At 38.3% G+C, this 23,201-nt stretch overlaps 2 protein-coding genes across 10 annotated transcripts in view; one reads left to right on the forward strand and one right to left on the reverse strand.

The window, feature by feature from the left end:
• The window catches only part of ANO3 (anoctamin 3), a 421,744-nt gene extending 410,202 nt beyond the window's left edge, over positions 1 to 11,542 (forward strand). For 8 of the 9 annotated variants that reach the window (XM_039536552.1, XM_039536545.1, XM_039536546.1 and 5 more), the window contains 6 exons: positions 1,482 to 1,627; positions 1,734 to 1,886; positions 3,035 to 3,182; positions 9,029 to 9,109; positions 10,173 to 10,278; positions 10,863 to 11,045. In XM_039536552.1, coding sequence (XP_039392486.1) covers positions 1,482 to 1,627; positions 1,734 to 1,886; positions 3,035 to 3,182; positions 9,029 to 9,109; positions 10,173 to 10,278; positions 10,863 to 11,045 — 817 coding nt within the window. Of the gene's footprint in view, positions 1 to 1,481; positions 1,628 to 1,733; positions 1,887 to 3,034; positions 3,183 to 9,028; positions 9,110 to 10,172; positions 10,279 to 10,862 lie in introns of all 9 variants that reach the window. The other variant, XM_039536544.1, reaches the window with a different exon arrangement.
• A 10,067-nt stretch (positions 11,543 to 21,609) lies between these two features.
• The window catches only part of SLC5A12 (solute carrier family 5 member 12), a 31,462-nt gene continuing 29,870 nt past the window's right edge, over positions 21,610 to 23,201 (reverse strand). Inside the window, exon 15 of the mRNA XM_039537504.1 lies at positions 21,610 to 22,023. Coding sequence (XP_039393438.1) covers positions 21,859 to 22,023 — 165 coding nt within the window. The 3' untranslated portion in view covers positions 21,610 to 21,858. The remainder of the gene's footprint in view (positions 22,024 to 23,201) is intronic.

Below are 23,201 nucleotides of genomic sequence, written 5' to 3' on the forward strand. Positions count from 1 at the left end.
TCTGTGACCAAAAAAGGATTCCCGTCACCAGCTTCTTGTTTTGTATGTTAGCTTTAAAAACACAAGTGGGAGAGCACAAAAGTGCAGTTTGAGAAAACATTAAAAAACCGCTGCTCCCCTCCCGTGTCGGATGGATGTTGTAAATAATGTAAATGGAATTTAAATGATCTAGTCTCTCTAAAATAGCTTTTCCAAAAAGACTTTTTCCTTGTTATTGCACCTCCCCCATCAGATGCTGTGGGCTTGTTGTTCCCAAGTACAACATTAACTGCTGCTCAGCAATAAGGATTTATGGAATACTTGAGCCTATTGAATTGTTTCATGTTGTTTAAAATTAATTATCTTTCACAATCTGTGCTGCTTCTAAAGAGAACAGCTAGGCCAAGATTTTTAACATCTTTAAGACATTGGAAGAATATGCTACGTTTCTTGTGACATCAAATTATAGTCCAGAGTTCCAGCCTTGAAACCCTGTCCAAAAAACTGTGTTCATTGTTTGCCAGCAACCTGATAAAAACGTCTGGGGCACTATACAGTTGCTGCTAGATCTGAAACACTGAATAGAACAAATATTTGAGAACAAGCTTCCGTAGTTCATTATTTCCCCTTTCACAAAGCAATAGTCTGGGCATTCAGACAAGGCCTTTTTTTATCCTTGAGACCTTTTCAGCAGCAAAAGAAAGGAGGTGCCAAAGGATAAACTGGATTTAGAAATGAATAACAGCAAATTGACAAAGCTAATAGAAAACACTTTCCAGCCCAGTCCCTTTTCAACCAAGTGTGAATTTTGCCTCCCTAAAGTGTGTATTCAAGTGACTTCCAAATCAGAACACACAATTGCAGTCTCTGATTTCAAGCTGCCCAAGTTGAAATAATACTTAACACTTGCATAATCATTTTCATTCATCTGAGAAGCTTTTTACAACCTTTTGCTGATTATTATTATTATTATTATTATTATTTATTATTTTATTAACAACTCCCCCATCAGATAACCATTGCATAACATCATAAGGGCTGGCCACAGTCCTGCCTTATATTTGTAGTTTCTCCAAAACCTTTTTAAAGGCACATCCTTGCTACAGGAGAAAACAATATTCTTTAACAAGTACTCTTTCAAGAAGGCTCTGTGTTGTTAAAAAAATCTCCTTAGGTTTGTGCATTGAAAACATCACCCCAGCATAAGGGGCCCTTCTGTGCCTAATGTTCCACTTACATTGAAATTAAACCCTTAATGGGAGGCTTAAGTTGTATGTAAGGTCTTGTAAAGATTCTCTACTCTGGCTTGAATATTATCTCCTAAGAATATTGAGGAATGCTCTTGAGAAAGTATCTCCACAGGTATGCTCTCTCAAGTAGTTTGGAACAGTTCAAAATTGGCCTAGGATGCTAACTCAGGATGCTATCAGTGAATATTGTCAATTCTTGAACAGGCACCGCCAGTGATATCACAAGCTCGATGATCTGTCTGTCTAATGTAGGTTACTACAGAACTGGTGGTCACGACGCAAGATCAAGAAAGGAGGGCAGTTATTGGAGCATAAAATTTCACTACCTCAATGGGAAAAAGATTGGAATCTGCAGCCAATGAATCTCCACGGCTTAATGGATGAGTACTTAGAGATGGGTGAGCAAATATGCAGTTTTCTTATAGAAATCAGCCGCAGTTCAAAGCTTTTTCCTTTTTAAGGCCGCATTTGTTTTCGTTTTCTAATCTGGCAATCTGTTGTTAGTTTTACAGTTTGGCTTTACCACCATCTTTGTTGCTGCCTTCCCACTGGCACCTCTCCTGGCATTGCTTAACAATATTATAGAAATAAGACTAGATGCTTACAAGTTTGTTACCCAGTGGAGGAGACCTATGCCTGCAAGAGCAACAGATATAGGTAAGAGAGCATAATGATGCACAATCATTGTACTATCAGCTCATGTTTTATTCTCTTAAACCGTTAATGCCATGAAAAGTTTAAAAATAATTGAAAGGAAGTGGGTATAACAGGTTAACTACAAATATCAACAATGGCCAAAATGTTAAACAATAGGAGTCTGAAGTTAGGCTTTAAAACCGGATTTTATCACCTAAATAAATTACTTTGTTTTTCAAAAGTACTGAGCACCCACAATTCCCAGTGAGAGATCATCTTCAGGTGCCAAAATGTGATTTTAAAGGCTCACCTTTAGCCTATGTATTGGAAAAAACCTCGGGGACTAAAATGATATCCAAAATTACTGAATATCAATGGGCTTTCAAAGCAGAAACTCTATGATGTTTAAGAGCAAAACTGACTGAATCCTGGCAGAAGGAGATGAGACTCTTTGGCCATAAGTAAAATTCAAGCTGGATTTAAGTCTCTTTTTGCCACTTTTTAGTGGCTTATACTTGGACCTTCCTAGTTATACTTTTGGCACTGAGTTATACCTTGTTAAAGAGGTTTGACTTTACAGAGAAGGTGGTCTGCTGCACTGAAGATGTACTATTGATATAGCTGAGAATGCTCAGGAAGCAGTGATGGTAATATACAGCTGTGAGGAGTTCTTTGGGACAGATTGACAACACATCTCAAATCACCCTGATAAGGAGTAACACAGGTTTATGGTTGGTGTCAGCCTGTGGAATTTCTAGCCTTTCTGCTTGATCTAAGAGTGACTGTAAGTAGGAGACAGTATATGTACCCATACAATTAAGCAGCATTCACAATAAAAATTTTCTTCCCCACTGATCTCCATTGTAACAATTCTTTGTTTGTTCATCTTCACTCTCTTGAAAAGACGATCCTTTTGAGTTTTATATACTTACAAGGTTATAGTTTTAAATGATACACCAGATTTGGGCATTTGGGATTTACAGATTGGATCTAAAACTAGGAGGAACCTATTGTGTGAATCTAGTTCAGAAACAGCCCATGATGGCAAAATTCATGGGAAATTTAGCTTACATAACTTTTTTGGCACAATGATTGTGTTTCTCAGTAAACAAGAAAAATAGTATAAAAAGAATGTTCTTGTTCTTTCAATTGATTCTTCTTTCTCTTAGGTATCTGGTATGGAATCCTTGAAGGAATTGGAGTCCTGGCTGTCATCACTAATGCATTTGTTATTGCAATTACTTCTGACTATATCCCACGTTTTGTCTATGCATACAAATATGGCCCTTGTACAGATGAAGGATACAGGCAGGAAAAGTAATTCAGACGTTTTGTATATATACTTTTTTTTTTCAGACATTAACTTTATAATAAACTTGATACTAAACTGCTCAAGGTAGTTAAGACCAAAGCAGACTGTGAAGAACTTCAAAAAGATCCCACAAAACTATGATTGGACAACAAAATGGCAAATTAAATTTAATGTGGATAAATGTAAAGTAATGCACACTGGGAAAAATAACCCCAACTATACATACAATATGATGGGGACTAATTTAGCTACAACTAATCAGGAAAAAGATCTTGGAGTCATCGTGGATAGTTCTCTGAAGATGTCCACGCAGTGTGCAGCAGCGGTTAAAAAAGCAAACAGGATGTTAGAAATCATTAAAAAGGGGATGGAGAATATCATATTGCCCTTATATAAATCCATGGTACGCCCACATCTTGAATACTGCATACAGATGTGGTCTCCTCATCTCAAAAAAGATGTACTGGCATTAGAAAAGGTTCAGAGAAGGGCAACTAAAATGATTAGGGGTTTGGAACAGGTCCCATATGAGGAGAGATTAAACAGGCGAGGACTTTTCAGCTTGGAAAAGAGAAGACTGAGGGGGGATATGATAGAGGTATATAAAATCATGAGTGATGTGGAGAAAGTAAATAAGAAAAGTTGTTTACTTGTTCTCATAATATAAGAACTAGGGGTCACCAAATGAAATTAATGGACAGCAGGTTTAAAACAAATAAAAGGAAGTTCTTCTTCACCCAGCGCTCAGTCAACTTGTGGAACTCCTTGCCTGAGGAAGTTGTGAAGGCTAGAACTCTATAACAGGGTTTAAAAGAGAACCTCCATGAATTTATCCAGTTAAATCCATTAATGGCTATTAGCCAGGATAGGTAAAGAATGGTGTCCCTAGCCTCTGTTTGTCAGAGGGTGGAGATGGATGGCAGGAGAGAGATCACTTGATTATTACCTGTTAGGTTCACTACCTTTGGAGCACCTGGCATTGGCCACTGCCGGTAGACAGGATCCTGGGCTACATGGACCTTTGGTCTGACCCAGTATGGCCATTCTTATGTTCTTATCTTGCTCTGGAAGTGATATTTTCCCCAATTGTCCTTCCTCCATTCTGTAGATTGGATCAGTAGTATTTTGTCCTTTATAGTTACACAAACCTGACTGTATCACATAGTTTCCTAAGCAACTTCTACAGAGATGTCTACTTAAAATAAAATCATGATTTTTTTTTTCCAAAATCCCTTCACCTCAGTGAAATATGGTGACTGGTTTAAACATCAACAGAGGAGACGAATGGGACAAATGAGACATGCACATAGGCTCATGTAAAATTTAAGTATGTAGCAATAAGAATTGATATCTGTAGTGTGTGGTAGCACTTTGGCCATTCAACATTTAATTTGTATAATTAATTATAGCAGAAGAGGAAATATTAAATAAACAAATGCATGCTAGTTACAAAAGTTATAGTCCTGGATTTTTCAAGTGCTTTTGATCATGTCGGAAGAAGACAGTTCATAACCCTAACATAGAAATTATTCAGACAAACTGCTGAGATAAGTAAAAAGCGACAGAGTCCTGTGGCACCTTATAGACTAACAGAAGTATTGGAGCATAATCTTTCATGGGTGAATACCCACTTCGTCAGACCCATGCGTCTGACGAAGTGGGTATTCACCCACGAAAGCTTATGCTCCAATACTTCTGTTAGTCTATAAGATGCCACAGGACTCTGTCGCTTTTTACAGATCCAGACTAACACGGCTACCCCTCTGATGCTGAGATAAGGGTAACATTGTATTTCATATGGGGGAGAAATTCTCAAAAACTTTGTCTTTAAAGTTGTTTTCTTTCTCAAATAAATAAACATGATGAAGAGTTACACAGAGTACTAAGAACTGCAATCAGTGCTTTGCAACGTATGTCTGTATGATGGAAAAAGTTAAAGTCCTATAACTGTTTTTTACATATAGCCCTAATTTTCGAGAGTGACTGGTGATTTTGGGTGTCTCAGTTTTGAGGTGCTGAAATTGAGACATCTTAAAGGGGGCAGGTGCTTAACTTTCGAGCTGTGTCAGCTCGAGCACCAAGATAATGAGGCACGCAAAATCACCATTCTAGAAAATTTAGACTTTAACTTTTCATTTTGGTGGGGTGTGGTTTACTTGTAGATACAAAGTATTACAAGGTTATAGAAATGTTGGGCTGGAAGGGACCTCAAGAAGTGAACAAATCCATCCCCCTGTTTGGTGGCAGGGACTAAGTAAGCCTAGACCATCCCTGACAGGTGTTTGTCCAACCTGCTCTTAAATACCTCCAATGATGGGGATTCCACAACCTCCATTGAAAGTATCCAGAGCTTAAGTACTCTGAAAGTTAGAAAGTTTTTCCTACTATCTAACCTAAATCTCCTTTGCTGAAGATGAAGCCCATTACTTTTTGTCCTGGAGGTATGGAGAACAAATTATCACTGTCCTCTTAAAGTATTTGAAGATTGTTTTCAGATTCCCCCGCGTTCTCCTTTTATCAAGACTAAACAGGCCCAGTTTTTTTAACCGTTCCACATAGGTCAGGTTTTCTAAACCTTTTGTCATTTTTGTTGCTCTCTTCTAGTTTCTCTCCAATTTGTGCACATCTTTCTTTAAGTGTGGCATGCAGAACTGGACACAGTAATGCAGCTGAGGCCTCACCAGTGCCAAGTAGAGCAGGACAGTTACCTCCCATCTCTTAGATCAATGTTTCCCAAACTTGGGATGCTGCTTGTGTAGGGAAAGCCCCTCGCCGGCTGGGCCAGTTTGTTTACCTGCCGCGTCCGCAGGTTCGGCCAATCGCGGCTCCCACTGGCTGCGGTTCTCTGTTCTAGGCCAATGGGAGCTGCTGGAAGCGGCGGCCAGTAAATCCCTCAGGCCGCGCTGCTTCCAGCAGCTCCCATTGGCCTGGAGCAGCGAATCGCAGCCAGTGGGAGCCACGATCGGCCGAACCTGTGGACGCGGCAGGTAAACAAACCGGCCAGGCCCGCCAGGGGCTTTCCCTAAACAAGTGACGTCCCAAGTTTGGGAAACACTGTCTTAGATAAAACACTTCTGTTAATATACCCCAGGATTATATTAGCCTTGTTTCAGAACTGCATCATGTTGTTGACTCAGTGTCAATTTGTGATCCACTATGGTCCACAGATCATTTTCAGCAGTACTACCGCTTAATCAGTTATTCCCCATTTTGTAGTTGTCCATTTGATTTTTCCTTCCTAATTGTAGTACTTTGCACTTACCTTTATTGAATTTCATCCTGTTGATATCAGGACAATTCTCTAGTTTGTCAAGATACTTTTGGACTCTAATCCTGTGTTCCAAAGTGCTTCTAACCCTTCCCAGCTTGGTGTCATCTGTGAATTTTATAAGCATATTTTCCAGTCTGCTACTGAAGTCATTAATGAAAATATTGAATAGTACTGGATCCAGGACTCATGTCTGTGAGGACCTCATTAGACACTCCTTCCCAGTTTGACATAGCAGATGGGAAAAGTGGTCCACTTGTTCCAGTATCTTGTCTTGAGGCAGGCCAATCCCAGATACTTCAGACGAAGGTGTTAGGACTCCATATTGGAATAACTTGCCTTATGTGCTTAGGCAGTTAGTGACTGGCTTATGCCCTGAAACAGGATGTCTTTATAACCCTGACAAATGTTTATCCTACCTAATGTAACTGTGGTTATTCTTATTATTCACATAGATGTCTAATTTGCTTCATTTTGGCCTTGTGCTAATGAGTTCTGCAGGTTAATGAGGACGGTGATTATTATCGTGTAGCTGTGAGTGCCACAAGTTAATTACATAGCTATGTTCAGTAGTGAAGCATTATTCTATTCAGCTTTACTGTTAAATAAAGGGACCAGCATGACATGATTTTTGACTTGTTTGGCTGCTCATCAGAGTGGGTCATGTTGAGATAGTCAACCAAAAATAAGCCCAAGACAATGAGCACAGTCTCAGCAGTAATATTTTTGCTACTGGAATTTAATTCCTCAACATTCAGGTTTTAACCTTTGGGGAGGGTTGTTTGGTCCCATCCATCACACAGGACAAAAATAGAAGGGGTGACATTTGAAATGAAAAAGTTGTTTTTTTCACTGATCAGAGTTCATTTTGATAAAATTGGCTGAGCATTTAAGTGCTCATTAAAAGTAATGACTAGCTAGAAAATTGTTTATCTTTGTTTAGTGTTCATGGCTAGTACCTTACAATTTCTAAAATGTGAGCTGACAGCGTATTTTATTGTGCTTTGGCTTGAAAGCTACACATTCAACGGGGGGGGGGGGGTATGTTAAAACTAACTTTGTAAATATATTTCATTATTTTATTATGTTTCCTTACTTTATAGTTTTGTTTGTGATTTTAAAAGATGTCATCATTGATGCAATAAATACCCCCTTGTTCCGGGAAACGACTTTATTTTAACTTTGTTCTGTTCCTTATAGTTTCCTCTTGCCCAATTTCTTGGGTTTCCGCCAACTCTTGCATGGTCATAATTTCCCTCCTCCTTGTCAGTGTCCCCTTTGGCCCTTTTCATCATTGGGGGTAGGGGTGGAGTTCAGGAGGCATTGGATTCTGGCCTCACTAGATTTGATAAATAATCCTCATAAATTATTGTTGCATTGGATGTTGCTGCTACTGCTGATGTCGGCCCATTTAGGGGAGGTGAAAGCTTATCAGGGAAGGCACTACGTTTATACTCCTCCCTTCATCATGCCACTTAATATGCACTTATTTTTGTCACAAAGTCACAAAACCATTCAATTCAGAGTGAATTCAGTTGGAGCCTTAACATAGTCTTCAGTGGGAACTGGGCCATGCTTCATGATAGCAAGCTGCTCAGTAAAATTATGCTATGGCTCTTTCTCAAAGGCATTGCTTTTTAACATGCATCTTTTCAGAGAACCAAATTGTGATTTTCTGTGAGGAGGACGATGGACCTCCAGTTTAAAAGAAAACGAACAAGATGATTTGGGGTACATATGTTGCAGTATCTTAGAAAAGTAGTGTGTTGCTACTGTACCTTTTAAAGACCTTTTAAATAGCTCAGATTAAAGGTTGCTATTTTTTCTTGCTCTTCTGCATCTTTTCTTAAATCCTCCTTGACTTTCAGGAGGCACTTCTAAACTAAAACTGATTTAAGTAGCAAGGATAGATTTTCTGAGGAAGAATAGATGGCTCATTAATTTGTTCAGGGACATATGGAACCTTTTACCTCTAGGATCATTGGTCTGTATGTAGTTCCTGTCAGTAGTCACCAAAAATTGTTGCCATCAGATGGCTCTTTGCTCTGTGTGAAAAGCAGTTTGGTGCTCTCCATTTTGTTCTGAGTGGGTAAGAGTCCAGATCATAAAAGTCACCATCACGTTGGCCCTATTTGGCTCCATTATTGGCAGAATCTGCAAGGAGACTGAACTGCATTTATTCTCTTTACAGGAGGTCTCTTCAGGTTCAGGTATTTTGGCAGGACAGTGTGGAGAACCTTGCTTTGCTACTGACTGTGCTGTATGTGTTCATTGGATAAATAGTGAAAATCAGCATCCAATTCCTTTTGAATGCAAAAAAATCATTTTTAAAAAAAATAGTGCGAGGGGTTATCCCTGAAACATCCATTGACTTTAATGGCACTCTTTCAGCTAAAAACCTAGCCACTAAATAATAATAATAAATATAAAAATAATAAATAATAATCAAATAAAAGGTTTGAAAGGCGTACCATAATCCTTGACATGCATTGGTGGGAGATGTGTGAAACATGTTTTGCATGGACAATCCATGATAAACAGTTGCTCTTAGCTGAAAATATTGAGATTGTCTTTTCCTTCCAGATGTTTAAAGGGATATGTCAACAGTAGTTTATCAGTATTTGATCTGAATGAGCTTGGTATGGGATACTCAGGATACTGCAGGTATGTATTAAAAGCATAACTTATTTCATCTCTATATTGAGATGCTCCTTGTTCTTTTGAGAATATTTGATTCCAATAGAAATTGACATCTATAACTCCAGGGTTTAAGTTACTCTCAGAAAACAGTTTCTTTTATTATTTTTGTTTGTTAGCATTTCCTGATGAGCTTGCTTGATATAGAGGTTTCACCGCTCTGTGGGGAGGCTGTGTGGCCTAGTGGATAGAGCACTGAACTGGGAGTCAGGAGACAAGAGCTCAGTTCTGTTTCTGGCTCTTTCACTGGCCTGATGCATGAGCTTGGGCAAGTCATTTCAAGTGTCTATGATTCAGTTTCTCCATCTGTAAAATGGGGGTACCTTTTTTTTTTATAAAGCACCTTGAGATTGCAGATGAAAAGTGCTATATTAAGAGCACAGCAGTATTATGCTTCTGGTTTAAAACCAGTACAGGATTTACTCCCAGTGGGAGTAGGCAGAGTGAGTACAGGGTATGCAGCAGAGACCCACAATGCAGGCTGAAGAGAACTTTTTCCTTTAATTTATCAAAGCTGTGCAAAGTGTTTGCAACAAAACTCATACAAATAAAACACACCCAGTTTCAGGTTTACTAGAAATTGACACTTAGCTGAGGCTGGCTGAGACATTCCAGAAGTAAATCAAATGAACCTAGGCCTAGTTAGGAAGAGATTCACTTGAACTTGAAACTCAAAGTGAAATCTGGAGGGTTCTGCTGTATCAAAGCAAAAGAAAATGCTTGTCTGACCCCCTGTTGAAATGAAACCACTATGTTAAGCTCAGCCCTCTTACGTACTCACATGCACTGTGAATCATTTTCCTCCCTTTTTTATTGAATTGCTACTGAAGCATGTTTATAGTTATCATACATCCTTAAGCATTTGTATTCAGAATGGATAATTTTCATTCCTTTATTCCTCATTCTCTGGTCATATTCTAACCCCACATATCATTTTGGTGATTCTTCGTTCCAGCTCCTCTGTAATGATCTAATCCACACATCATTTCAGGAGTGTTCTTACCAAAGGACATTTTTCTTTGTGTTACAGATATCGAGACTACAGAGCGCCGCCCTGGAGTTCAGCTCCTTATGAGTTCACCTTGCAGTTCTGGCATGTCCTAGCTGCGCGACTGGCTTTCATTATAGTATTTGAGGTTAGTCATGGATTAGGAGAGAAATGATACTGCTTTTGTCGTTCCACCTGTGTAAAGGTCTAAATAAGATACCCTACAATGGGCCCAAAACCAAAGTACTGGTTAGTATCATAAACTAGGTAATTATACCTTATGCTCTATGGAGAGACAACGAAGAGCCAGATGTATTAGAAAATGCCAGTACTGGTCAACTGCCTCATGCTGGGAAACTGTGTTGAGAAAGTTTGCACAAATTCTACAGACTGTTTCTAGAGCCTCATTTCCTCTGTCCAAACTCATCTGGAATGTAGATGTCAGTCAAATCTTTGTGAAGCTATAGGAAAAAAAGGAATGAGTCTTGAATGTACATTAAGCTAAGTTAATTGGAACTTAGGTTTGTTTTTAGGAAGTTTGTTCCTGTTATACTGTACTGCATTGCTTATATGAGGGGTTGCTTTAGAAACATCTTGCATTACATTTTTTTATTTACATCACGAGTCAAATTCTGGCCCCACTGCTGTCATTGACTTCCGTGGCATCAGAATTTGGCCCTAAACAGAACACTTAAGCATCTTTAAACAAATTATTTCTGTTCTTATTTTCAGCACCTTGTTTTTGGAATAAAGTCTTTCATTGCCTACCTGATCCCAGACATGCCCAAAGACTTGTGTGACAGAATGAGAAGAGAGAAATACTTGGTCCAGGAAATGATGTATGAGGCTGAATTAGAGCATTTGCAGAGAGAGCGGAAAAAGAATGGGAAACAGTATCACCACGAATGGCCTTAGTTGATACCATATAGCAGCAAAAACATTCCATGAAAATTGACTAGTGCAGGTCTCAAATGAAGGTAGATCTGGCAATGAGGAGCAGTGTGTATATATGCTGCTATTGGAAAATATATTAACAGGCTTTTCTGGGTCCTGGAAAATACATGCTTCCAATGAAGAAAATGAATAGCCATATCTGTCACTGGTCCATGGTCAATACCAGGAGTTGCTATCAGTTCATTAGAAAGTGTAATGAGGGATTGAGCACTTGGACGCATCAGTAAAGCAACTTGCAATGAACTTTCATGCTATTCATCAAGTCATCAACAGCATAATGAAAATAAATACATTGCCTGTAAAACTTTCATATTAAGGGCATGACTCAAAAACAAGTTATATATCATCTGCTACTTCTAAAGCTTTTGATTGCTCAATTGAAGTTGTAATGCCTATGAAAAAAAAGTATGATTAATTGTTGCCTTTGTGGCCATAAATTGATGTTAATGATCCTTCAAGCTTACTGTTTGTCAGGTTTGTTCTAGTCTCTTGGTGAGATTGTGGATGTGGTCCTGATCTAAACGGGGACACAAGGCTGTTCGATATATACTATGCAGTTCAAGGTTGGCACATCACTTCTCATCCATCTATCTTTATAGATAAAGCCAAAAAGTTCTAAATTCAAAGAAAAATCAGTTCCATTGAAAGACTACATCAATTCATTGCCCATGTTGCAGCTATATTTGAAAAGAAATGTGACTATTTGAATTGTCTTGCCATTTTTGTATGCAAAAAGGCCATCTCCACATACTTCCAGACTAAATGAAGAATCATTTCCATGCTAAATGTAGCATGCAGATGAATAACTATGTCAATATTATTTTGTTGGTCTACCTAGATAGTGATTCTATGACTTCATAAAACGTTGACTTGAAATTTCTATTGCAGTGCAAATAATTTACTCGTGTATATAAGTATGCAAGCTACTGTCATTTATGCAGATATATATCAAATATACAGTATAACATCATGACTTGCTTGTTCAGGGAAAGAGAAGCAGAGTACTGTATAGCAGCACTCTGTCTATTCCAGTAATGTGCATTCCTTATCTTGGGCTAAATACATCAAAGCATGGAAAAATATGTATATTACTGTTAGGATTAGATTTTTTCTGCTTTTATGCCTTCTTGGGATGATATTTTTTTCAAAATCAGCAGAAAAAGTAAATGTTCTCATGGAGAATTGAACTTCAGTTTTCACATCCATACAGGATACTGCATTGTCAGTTCTGGTTAGTCATGAAATTGTCTTCATTTTTAATATTTCATATTATAATATTTCATAAGTACTAAACTAAAACAAGTGTACAGGATTCACTTATGGAAAAGGGGGAAACTAAAATTGTCCTGTTTCTCATTTGTACAGTTTTAAAAAATGGTTCTTATTTCTATCAGATGAAAAGAATTAAAAGAAAAAAAATCAAAGATAATTTTCTTCACTTTTAAGACTCATGTTATGATGAAACAAAGCACAGAAACTATAGCAAAGATAAATTCTAATGTCAATCTGAAGGATAAAGCTTCAGTGAAATCCCTTGTTGGCTGCAGGCAATGAGAGGAATTGAAGTTTTCCTTCTCAGAATACCTTATTTAGGTAACAAGTATAACTCCAACCTTTACTTGCACAAATCCAAAATGCCTCATATTTTATTATTTCAATGCCAATGAAAGAGGAAATTTTTTTCATAGGAACATTGTTAATGTACCTTTCTGTGGGTCTGATCCAAAGCCCATTAAAGAAATGGAAAGACTTCTGCTATCTTCATTGGGCCTTACATCTGACCCTTACTGAGGTTTAGTGAGAAAATCCAGCTTTTTATGACCAGACAAGGAAACTGCCTATGTTTCCACAGTTTGGCATCAATGGGGATCTAATCAAAGTTTTAGCCAAAAATTCCACAGCACTAGCTCTGTAGAACTGACACTTTCCCATGCTTCTATTCAAGAGGAAGGGTTTCCATTCTACTCTGCTTACGCTGTATTCTCAGTGTCACATGATTCTTAATAAGAAATTCTTAATGTGCTTTTGTCTTGTGCTTAAGACATCTGTATTGTCTAGTTTAATGTATTAACTCCCCAGCTTTATAGCATCCTAGTTTAGTTTTATCCATTAACTAGCATAGGGTCACAAATGATGTGTCTTTTAATGTTTTAACAAAATGCCTTGGCTGGAACAAGGCAGAAGGACTGGTATAAATTTAGCCAAAAATGTATGATTAATATTTCTACGTGGTTGGTGTGGTTTTTTGTTTGTTTGTTTTTGGCCTGTGGATATTTTCACATATCAATATATAGCTGGAAGAGTTCCAATTGGGCATTAAAAATAGAGAAATACAGAAAGGAAATGCTTTTGTAATAAAGTATGGTCTTGGATTTGGAGATGTACAGAAGTCTTCTATAATGACTTTCAGTGTTGAAATATAGAAATACGTTAGATAGGAATATATAAATTTGACATTGTTCAGTTAATTTAAAGTGCTGCGAAAGCACAAGAACTTCTGGGGAAATACTGTGTGTTTTTTGTTCCTTTGTTTCTAGTGTATCAACAGTGTCTAAAGGCATTGCCTCTATATAGGAATTTGTTTTAGCTGAGAACCTTTCTGCTAGATTTCATTTAGTGTGGTGGTTGCATAAAATACAAATTATCTTACAAAGATATAAGGCACACTCTGTCCTCAGGAATATGTATTACATGAATGCTGATTAACCTATATTTTCATATTCTAGATATTTCTTTCCAAATAAATGACCAGTATAAATTACTTGTGTATGCAGACTGTATTTATGAAGTCTCCAAAGCTGCAGAGCTTCAAAACGTAGCATCTGTGCAAAAATGCTTTAGATCACTCCTGATCTAGTTTATAATAACTTTGTTCTATGCATGCACCTTAAGAGAGACCACATGAGCAGGTACAGTACAGCTTTTTAAATATTACAGATCCTAGTTACTATTACAAAATGTCTTAACTATTCCTATCTGAACTCAGTATCTTGATACAATCAAAAAGGAATCTTCATTCCAGAAATAAAAAAAATCCATCAATTTAGCGTTCATATTTTTTATTAATTTAAATTTTAAATTTGTGCCTAACGTGTGAGATCAGAAATCTGGTGGTTGAGAAAAGAAAAACAATTATCCAAACAGAGCTTGATTCAAAGAATTCTGTTGCATCATCCTCACTAATATTTACTTTCTGCCACTGAAAGTGAATAGATCAATATATAGATTAACAGCTCAGTATTCATACTTGGACCCTGACTGGAATTTCTAAAGTTGAAGTTTGGACTCTTAGTACAACAGTACTGTGTTAATGTACACTATGGACTTTTTAATGCATGCTATTTGTGGCTTCATAGGCCAATTAGTGTGCAACCATGGCATGCTTTGGAATTCACACCCCTCTAGTGCTTATGGCTGTGCCATGTAAACAAGCTTCCAATTGGCACTTAGAGTGTAAATGCCCACCAAATACCTCACTCCTTTAAGGTGTTTTAAAGACGAAAACTAGTCCCCAACCTGTGTATTTTTTCCTTAAAACTCTCCTCTCGCTACTCTTACATAAAGGTTTTGTAGAGAAATTTGAGAATACCTTTTTAAGCTGATCTCAAAAACAGCAAGCCTAAAGTTTCCATTCAGATAATATACCATAATTGATTTTCTTTAGAAATATGTTATTTCATTTTTACATAGTAAGCACATCAAGTGAACTGTTACTGTGAATTGCACATGTGCAAGAGCAGTGGTTCTCAAACTATGTTCTGTGGATCATCAAAGATACATAGGGGCCAGTGTGGGTTTCAAGAGGTAGATCCATAAAAGGATCCCTCCTATTAAATAGTCTACAACAATTAAAAATCGCTTGGGAATCAGAGCTTTAGAGCAGGTGTTGGTTTTGCCATTTGCATTTTGTAATATTTGTTCCTATGGGTTAGCCATCCTAAATAAAAAAAACAAAATAATTTAAGATCTACAAGTAGTCTGCTTTGAGGGATTTTCTTACTGTGACTTACTCTCCTGTAAATTGCAAAAGCTGACACTGACTCAGAGAACTTGTGGGATGACTAAAACCATTGTCATTTACCTGTGATTGCTTGTGCTTTTTATGGACTTAGTTCATCTGCTGGATTGTGCCATGATATGGTTCATTCCATATCAATTAGCATAGGCATGCTAACAAGAGATTTCCTTTTTTGTTTCATTTGAAATCCCCCTTCATTTTAAAAATCATATGGCTACTATAGACAACTGTATTTTAGCATAAATACTCACTAAAATAAGTGTAAAGAAGCTCTCTTTAACATTTAGTGGGCAACAAGTTTATAAAGAAAATTCAGTTTACTTAAGTAGCTACAGATTAAAAGAAAAAAGTTATAGAAAGATAAAACTAAGTAAACTTTCATATGCTAGGTGTGATATAAAGATGGAAATAACTGAGAAGTGCAAAGTAGTTTAGGGGTAAGTTCACTTAACATTCCTAATAAAAGCAATCTTCTGTGCAACAGGAAATTTTTCCTGTTTCATAATTTTCACAACAGACTGAAGATGATCACTCAGGACAAATATATGGGAATTGAACATGCAACCATGTTTGTGTTTTTAGATAATATTGCAGCTGAGACTAAAACTCACAGGCAATCTGGTATGTAGACAGACTGTTATACAGGGCAAAAATCAAAGAAATTAAGCCTGTCACAGCACACCCACAGGTGGCTTACTATACTAATACAGCTAAAGGGTAACATTTTCAAAAGCTCTTATGTCTCTTATGAACGTACGCCCCATTGAAAGTCACTTATACAGTTAGTCCAACTTCTTTATCTCCTCCCACACTGTATCCATATTGGTAAAAATATATATTTTACAGTGGTAGAATGTAACAATCCAACATTGTAAAAAATCTACTGAGGAACACATGCAGTATTGGCCTGATCCAATGCCTATTAAAGTCAATATAAAGACTCCCTTTGACTCCACATGGCTTTGGATCAGGCCCTATATTGGTTGTAATCAAGAATAAGAGGGTTGCAGTTAAGTTGCTGTAGTAGCTTTCATGCTTCATTTCCTTTTCTTTTGGAGTTTTACTCATTCTGGCCAAACTCTGTGCTTAATTTAAAGGCAACTGGATGGCCAAGGGGATGAGGGATGAGATAAAGTCTTTCATTTTTAGATCACAATTAGATCCTAGCCAGGTGGATCAACTGATACCTTCTCAGTGACTTACATGTCCTGAGTCCTGTTTCCAATTAACAATTGTCTACATCACAAAAATTCCACCAGAACTGACACTCTTGTTGGCATTCTCAGTAGCAAGGTTGAAGTTAGTGAATGTGCACAGATCCTGAACTATTGGATGATTCTTCCAGGTCAGAGTGCACTTTGACAGAGTAGTGCGGGGAAGTACACACTGCTGCTCTATCTGCAGCTAGGACTTAGTTTTCCAGAACTGTCCATCCAGCACCTTTGAAAATCACTAAATTCCCACGTACATTCTCAAAATACTGAAATCTCGAGATCCTCTGTCCTTCTCTATTGTATAATATTAACATTTATAACTTGACTTGAGAACATTTTGAAGCCATCAGTACTGGGTTTGTATTGATAGCTTTGGCCTCATCTTTACACTGTAATGTTCTATGCTGCCACCTTTTATTGGCATGGTTTAGCAGCACCATGACAGCACAACTTCATTGTGATAGTACAACTAGGAAGTGCATAGAAATCATGTTGCTGTTCCCTGTAGAGGTAAATTTTTCAATGCAGCATGGTAGTTTAGCCATGAAATGTTAATTATTCCTATAGCTGAATATCTATTCACTGCATTCAAAAATGTACCCTTTAACATCTCCATTGGCTTGCACTAACTGTTTTGCCATAGCCTTTGTTTTGTAATATACTCTGCATAGACTTGCATTGATATTGCCAGGAATTTGCGATTAGGATGCTAATAGTTGAGAAATTAGCATTGAACCTAATGCATTTTAATCACTGAGAACATGTCAGTTGCTCTGCTCACCCCATCCTACTCCCCTTAAAAAAAAAAACCAAAAAAAAAACAAAAAACCTGATCATCTTTTTATTCTGTGTTCCATTTAGATGACTCAGAATCTTGTATTTGTACAGTCTGCCAAAATGTTTATTCTAATTTCTATATAGGTTAGTAACAGTAAAATTTCAATTGTTTGAAAAGAATTGTGTGTAAAAATGTTACTAAATAACAAAGTTAAATCATTTTTACTCTAATAATAGTCCTGGCTGACTTGCAATATCATGATCATAGGAGATTTCTAAATATATTTGTGTATATATTTGAAATTTATGTAATATTTAAATACAACTTGGTTTCTAAGTAAAGAATTAGAAAAAAAACTTCCTCTATTTTTTCTATTTACAAGTCCAAACTTTGTAAGTAATATTTAAAATGAGATTGCAATACTTACCAGAAAATGTTTGAGAATAATTGACTTTCAAGTACTACATGCTAAAAGTCTCTGTGGCCTGTTAATTGTTGGTTTCCTTTTGTGTTTAAAATTACTTTTTATGACCCTATGAAGAGCCTGAAACTTTAAGAATTCACACGGGAAAAAAACAGTTTTATGTCATACAAAGGAGAAGGCTTTTTTTTTTTTCCTGGAAAGTGATTGATCTGATTTACTGTTGTAAGACACTTTTGGCATAAATTTGTCCTTGAGATGCTGTTTACTTTATCAAGGTTTACATGTACAAATTCAACTACTTATTGTATCATACACATTTGAATATTGCATTTTTCAGTAATAAACTTGGATATCTTTAGCGCAGATGTGGAACTTCTTTATCCCAAACAGTGAAAGTTTTAGTAACACACACACACACTTTTTACACTGATGTATTTCTGGTAAACTATGTCATCTACATAGTTGTAGTCCACCTCAACTCATGGAATCACCACAACATATATACACCATGTTAATGAGAGACACCACACTGTTGTGAATTTATTCTATATGAATCATTGAATTTTGGTGGTGCACCCACTTCAATGCAATATCAAGTCACTGGGATGATGAGCCCATTAGGGATGCAATGAAAGATATTCCCAGGAATGTCTGACAAAGAGCTACTGGATTTTTTGTTTAAAATGATTAACCATGATCACCATCTAGACACCTTTTCAACCAGGTAAAAATGAAAATTTAATAGAAAAAAGTGATGATAGGGCTGAAGTCTCGAGTCATCACTTTCTGCACCTCTCCTCCGCCAATCCACCATGTGAATGTAAGATTTTCCTCTATATTAATCTCTTAGGGCCAAATCTTGGTCACAGCAAAGTCTGTAGCAAAACTTCTACTGAATTGAACAGGTCCATGTGTTTACACAGATGCAAGTTCAGGAAAACACTTAAATATGTGCACATATGTCGTCCCATTGACTCATGGACTCATAAACTTTAAGGTCAGATGGGCCATCATGATCATCTAGTCTGACCTCCTGTACATTGCAAGCCACAGAACCTCACCCCCCTCTCCTGTAATAGATCCCTAACCTCTGGTTGAGTTTTTGGAGTCCTCAGATCATGATTTAAAGATTACAAGTTACAGAGAATCCACCATTTACACTAATTTAAACTTGCAAGTGACCAGTGCCCTGTGCTGCAGAGGAAGGTGAAAAAACACTAGTCACATGCTCAAAGAAAAGCATGTTTAAGTGTTTCATTGAATCAGGGCCAGTGTATCCTGCATCTTGCCCCAGCAAGCCCCACAGCACTGAAACATGTGCTGAAGTCTTCCTAAGTACATGGATATTTTAAGGTGTCTATAAAGGACTCCTCACCATTCTCCTTCCCCTGACCATGGAGAATCTACCCAGTATTGGAGTCTGTGATCTCGTCCATCCATCAGCCCATGATGCACAGGAAGTGCTCTGGAATCGGACTCTATGCCAGGTAGAGGAGTGTATCCCTTCTCTGTGTCTCTCTGCCATGCTGTCTCCCCTCCTGTCTTGTAGAGTGTAAAGCTACATTAACAACAATGTGTTAACCCTTGAGGGCTCAGCCGAGTGCTAGTTCATCATTTAGCAGTAAGGCATTCCCTGGGAAATATCCCACCCTCTGACTTCACCACCTCAACCAAGCTTCACAATCATCATTGCTGTGTATCAGTATTAAATTGTTTAAAACTTTGTGTGTGTGTGTATAGTCTTTTGTCTGGCAAAAAAAAATTCCCTAGAACCTAACCCCCCTATTTACATTAATTCCTATGGGAAAATTGGATTTGCTTAACATCATTTTGCTTAAAGTAGCATTTTTCAGGAAAATAACTACAACTTTAAGTGAGGAGTTACTGAACCAACAAGAAGCATCTATGTTGTTTATGACAATCAATTTAGGAAAATATTAAGGTTGACAAATTTGGAGTGGGGGGCTGTATACTCCATCAATATACAGAATTTGAGAAGACTCTTAACATAGTAGGAAATTGCAATGAGTAAAATTTCTAAAAATCTTGAGAAATTATAAAATTGGCTCTTGTTGCCTCACAGTGCAGCCATCGCGATACAACAATTGACCCTGTGGCACGAGGTGCTGTACGAAATGCAATCACTGGCCCTCTAGCCTAATATCCTGCTTCTGCCAGTGGATGAAATAATACATAATGCACCATCAAGCTGTAGAGTACTATTTATGGTGAGGTGTTGAGAGCAATTTCATTCCTCACCCCTGCAAGGAATTAGTTTACACCCTGAAGCATGACAGTTATTAGTGGCTTAGCTTACACTCCTATATGTCATAAATTTGTCAGCTATTTTAATAAATCTTCCACATACAGTTGTTGCCAAGGAAGGATGTTCCATAGAAGTAGAAAGTGCATCAGGTGTAGGGGCAGGGCAGAAAGGGACCTGTGTGCAGGGAGGAGAGAAGTCTGGCAGCAGCAAGCAGAGTTGAGCCACTAAGAGACCCACAAAAGAAATAATTTACCCATGACTCAGAATGTCAGTCCCAACAGTATGTCAGTCCTTAGCCAAACGGATCTCTAGTTAAGCAAATGGACTCCTTCATTGGGAGAACTAGTAAACGTTTATTTTTCCTAATGAAGGCCATATCAATACTGCTGAAATGTGCCATACTAACTGCCTCTTGGTTCCCTGACACACCTGCAATACACCTCATGTTCACATATAGAGTTACTCCCAACAATGCACTCATGTTCATAGTGCCATTTGGATTAGATTGGCTTCAAACCACTACGTGGCTCTCTGCTGTGCCAAATTCCAATAATGCAGTGTCAATATGGATGGGTAACACTGGAATAATAGTCCCTATGGTGCAAATAATTCCACCACTACCAGCCCATTTTCTGAACTGCACTGCACAGTGGTCATGGTTTCTGGAAGCTACTTATCCATGCACATACCACTGAGCACACTGTGTGCTATTTTCCCCAAAATCAATTTCTTTGGATAGCATGTCTTCGCAGTTCTTATGACTGTGCTGCAAGCTGATATGTGGGTACTGGTGGCCACCTAGGTAGATGAGGCAAGTCAGGCACCGTTGAACTCAGGCATTGAGAATAGATGTATGTATGGCTGAGCGACTAGCTGAGATGTGCAGAACATCAAGCAGAACTGAGAAAAAAATCCAGGGACTTAAGGTCATTATAACAAGGCCAAGGACAATAATAAGGTCTGGGTCAGACTGGGAAAATATGTCCATTCTATGACAATCTGGACCAAATCCTCAGAACTTATCCTTCCAACTGGACCAACATGCTATTAGACAGCATGGAGCCAGCTTGCCGAGAAGTGAGGAGCAGTGAGGGGAGAATGATGGCTCTGCTAATGTGTGAGCTCATTCAGGAAAGGAGTAGTGTCCTCTGTACCAAATATCCAACTTTTAATTGTTACATATGTCAGTGCATTCTGATGGATACTGCTGTCATTAGAGTTCAGAAAAGGCCTATATCTGAGGGCAGAAATGTTCATCATATTTTCCTCAGCCTCGCTCACCACCAACTTCACAGGCCAATCCACTTCAGAGCTCCTTACAAAGTGAAAATGACCAGCGAGAGAGTATGGGAAAGAAGCCTGACCTACAAGTAAAATGGTTGTGGTTGGCTATGGCTTGATAACATACATTTTTTAATAAAAGTTCATTTTTAAATGGTTTGTTTTACAATCAAACATCCCAGGTTGTTGGCCAGCTCAAGGCCAGTATGTGTTCTGGTAGAAGCAGATCTTCAGGGGAGATTTGACTGTGGAAGGGATTTTCCAACCAGGAAAGATGTTCTGTGTCTAACTGCATAAGGAGAAGTGTGGGGGAAATAGCAGATACAGATACAGAAATCACCTCATCCATAAGTGAGGTAAACAGCAGCACTACATCTTAGTTTGGGACAAGAAGGAAGGAATGCCTCTGGATGGTTGGATTTTCCAAAATAAATTGTTGCTAGATGGACTATACTGCTCAGATTGGAATTTGGCCACAGCACCAACATTAATGCATATCTTTTGCTAAACATGTAATAGAAAATTTCATAATAAGCTTCAGCTTTTTCCTCTCTCCTGATACACCAGCATCCCAGTGTCTTTAAAGAATGGATTCCCTGGTTTTAATATGTATTTCATAACTAAAACTGAATCTGGCTTTTACCTCTCTCTCTGCAGTTACAACCGTATGCTGCTCTGGTCATCCGGGACTTAGTAAAATACAACTGACAGGCTAGGTACAGTCCTTGTTTTCTAAAGCTGGAGCAATGCAGTTTGATTTCCATGAGATTTTAGGTTTTTCCCCCCGCAGCTACTAGAAGTAGGATTCTGTCTCTATGCTTGTATTGGTGTAGGATTTTTCATGATGATTATAACCAGGTAAATGACTCTGGGTTTCTTTGTTGAATCCATTCTGGAGGGGCTCATCTCTCCCTGCCTTCTTTGCACCATCTTTACACATATTGTTTTCAGAGTCCTCCTGAGAAATAGGAATAAAAATACAGTAGTTTGAAGAATAAGTGTGATTTTCCATATTTCAAACATGAATAAAACCAACCCTAGTAAATCATAGTTGGATTTATGCATCTCGTCCCTGTAGGAAGAGTTTAAAGTATGATTCTACTCTGTAAGGTGACTCTTATCTATCACAGAGCTGCTCCTTGTGTGCGTGTGTTCAGAGTGACACAAAAAAGGCTTTGAATCTTTTCCCTCTTTTTAACCCTGCTCAGCAAACACAGCGACAAGGGAATGAGCTAGATTCTGCCTGGAATTTTCAAATGAGTTTATGGGAGTTAGATGCCCAGATCTCACTGGATTTCAATAAAATTCAGGCACCCAAAACTTCCTGAGGCTCCTCTGAAAACCCCAGAAGATATTCCTTTTTTGCATGTTACAGGGCCAAAATGTTGCACCTGTGCAAACCCACTGAAGAGAAAGGGACACTGAGGCATAATCTGAAAATAATCCACAGGTGTGATATACATGGGCCAGGAGAGTGTCCTAAAGAGTCTTTATTACACTTAGTGATGCAAAAGAAGGGAAGAGCCATCTCATCTCTCAGAGCTCAGGCTGTGCTCGTAGTTAGGGGGAAAATATTTATATAGGGTTTGCTTGCTCAGTGCCCTAAGTAGTAGTAATAATTGCTTATATATTCATTACCCTGATGGGGAAATTGAGGCACTGACTGGTGAAGTCACTTGCCCAAGGTCACCCAGCAGGCCAGTGGCAGAACCAGGTCTCCTGAGCACCAGCTCAGTGCTCTATCCACTAGGCCTCAGTGCATCCCAAAGTACAGGGCAGCACTATGCTAGGAGGAGCATCAGGCTGGAATCATGACTCAGATCATCGCAAATCCTTCCCCCGGTACCTGGAGGAAGGGGTGAATAATCTGTCACAGATATTTACTGGGCATCTCCTCTACTCTCCTCCTCCTGGAGGCTCAGCTTCACTGGACAGTCCATGAGGAGGGTGGAACCAAGGTTCCACCCCTCTTTCCTCCTTCCTACCCACCTGCTCTGAGAAGGGGAAGGAGTAACAGCTGTGCAGTCTTTGGTCCCCATTGCCACCACCTAACCTGCATTCTGACCCAAGATTTTAGGAGTGTGTGGGAGCCTTATTCTTCCTCACAGCTCAGCAAAGCTCTATATAGGCCAGGCA

Source organism: Mauremys reevesii, linkage group 4 (assembly GCF_016161935.1).
Source record: "Mauremys reevesii isolate NIE-2019 linkage group 4, ASM1616193v1, whole genome shotgun sequence".
NCBI classification, from domain to species: domain Eukaryota; kingdom Metazoa; phylum Chordata; order Testudines; family Geoemydidae; genus Mauremys; species Mauremys reevesii.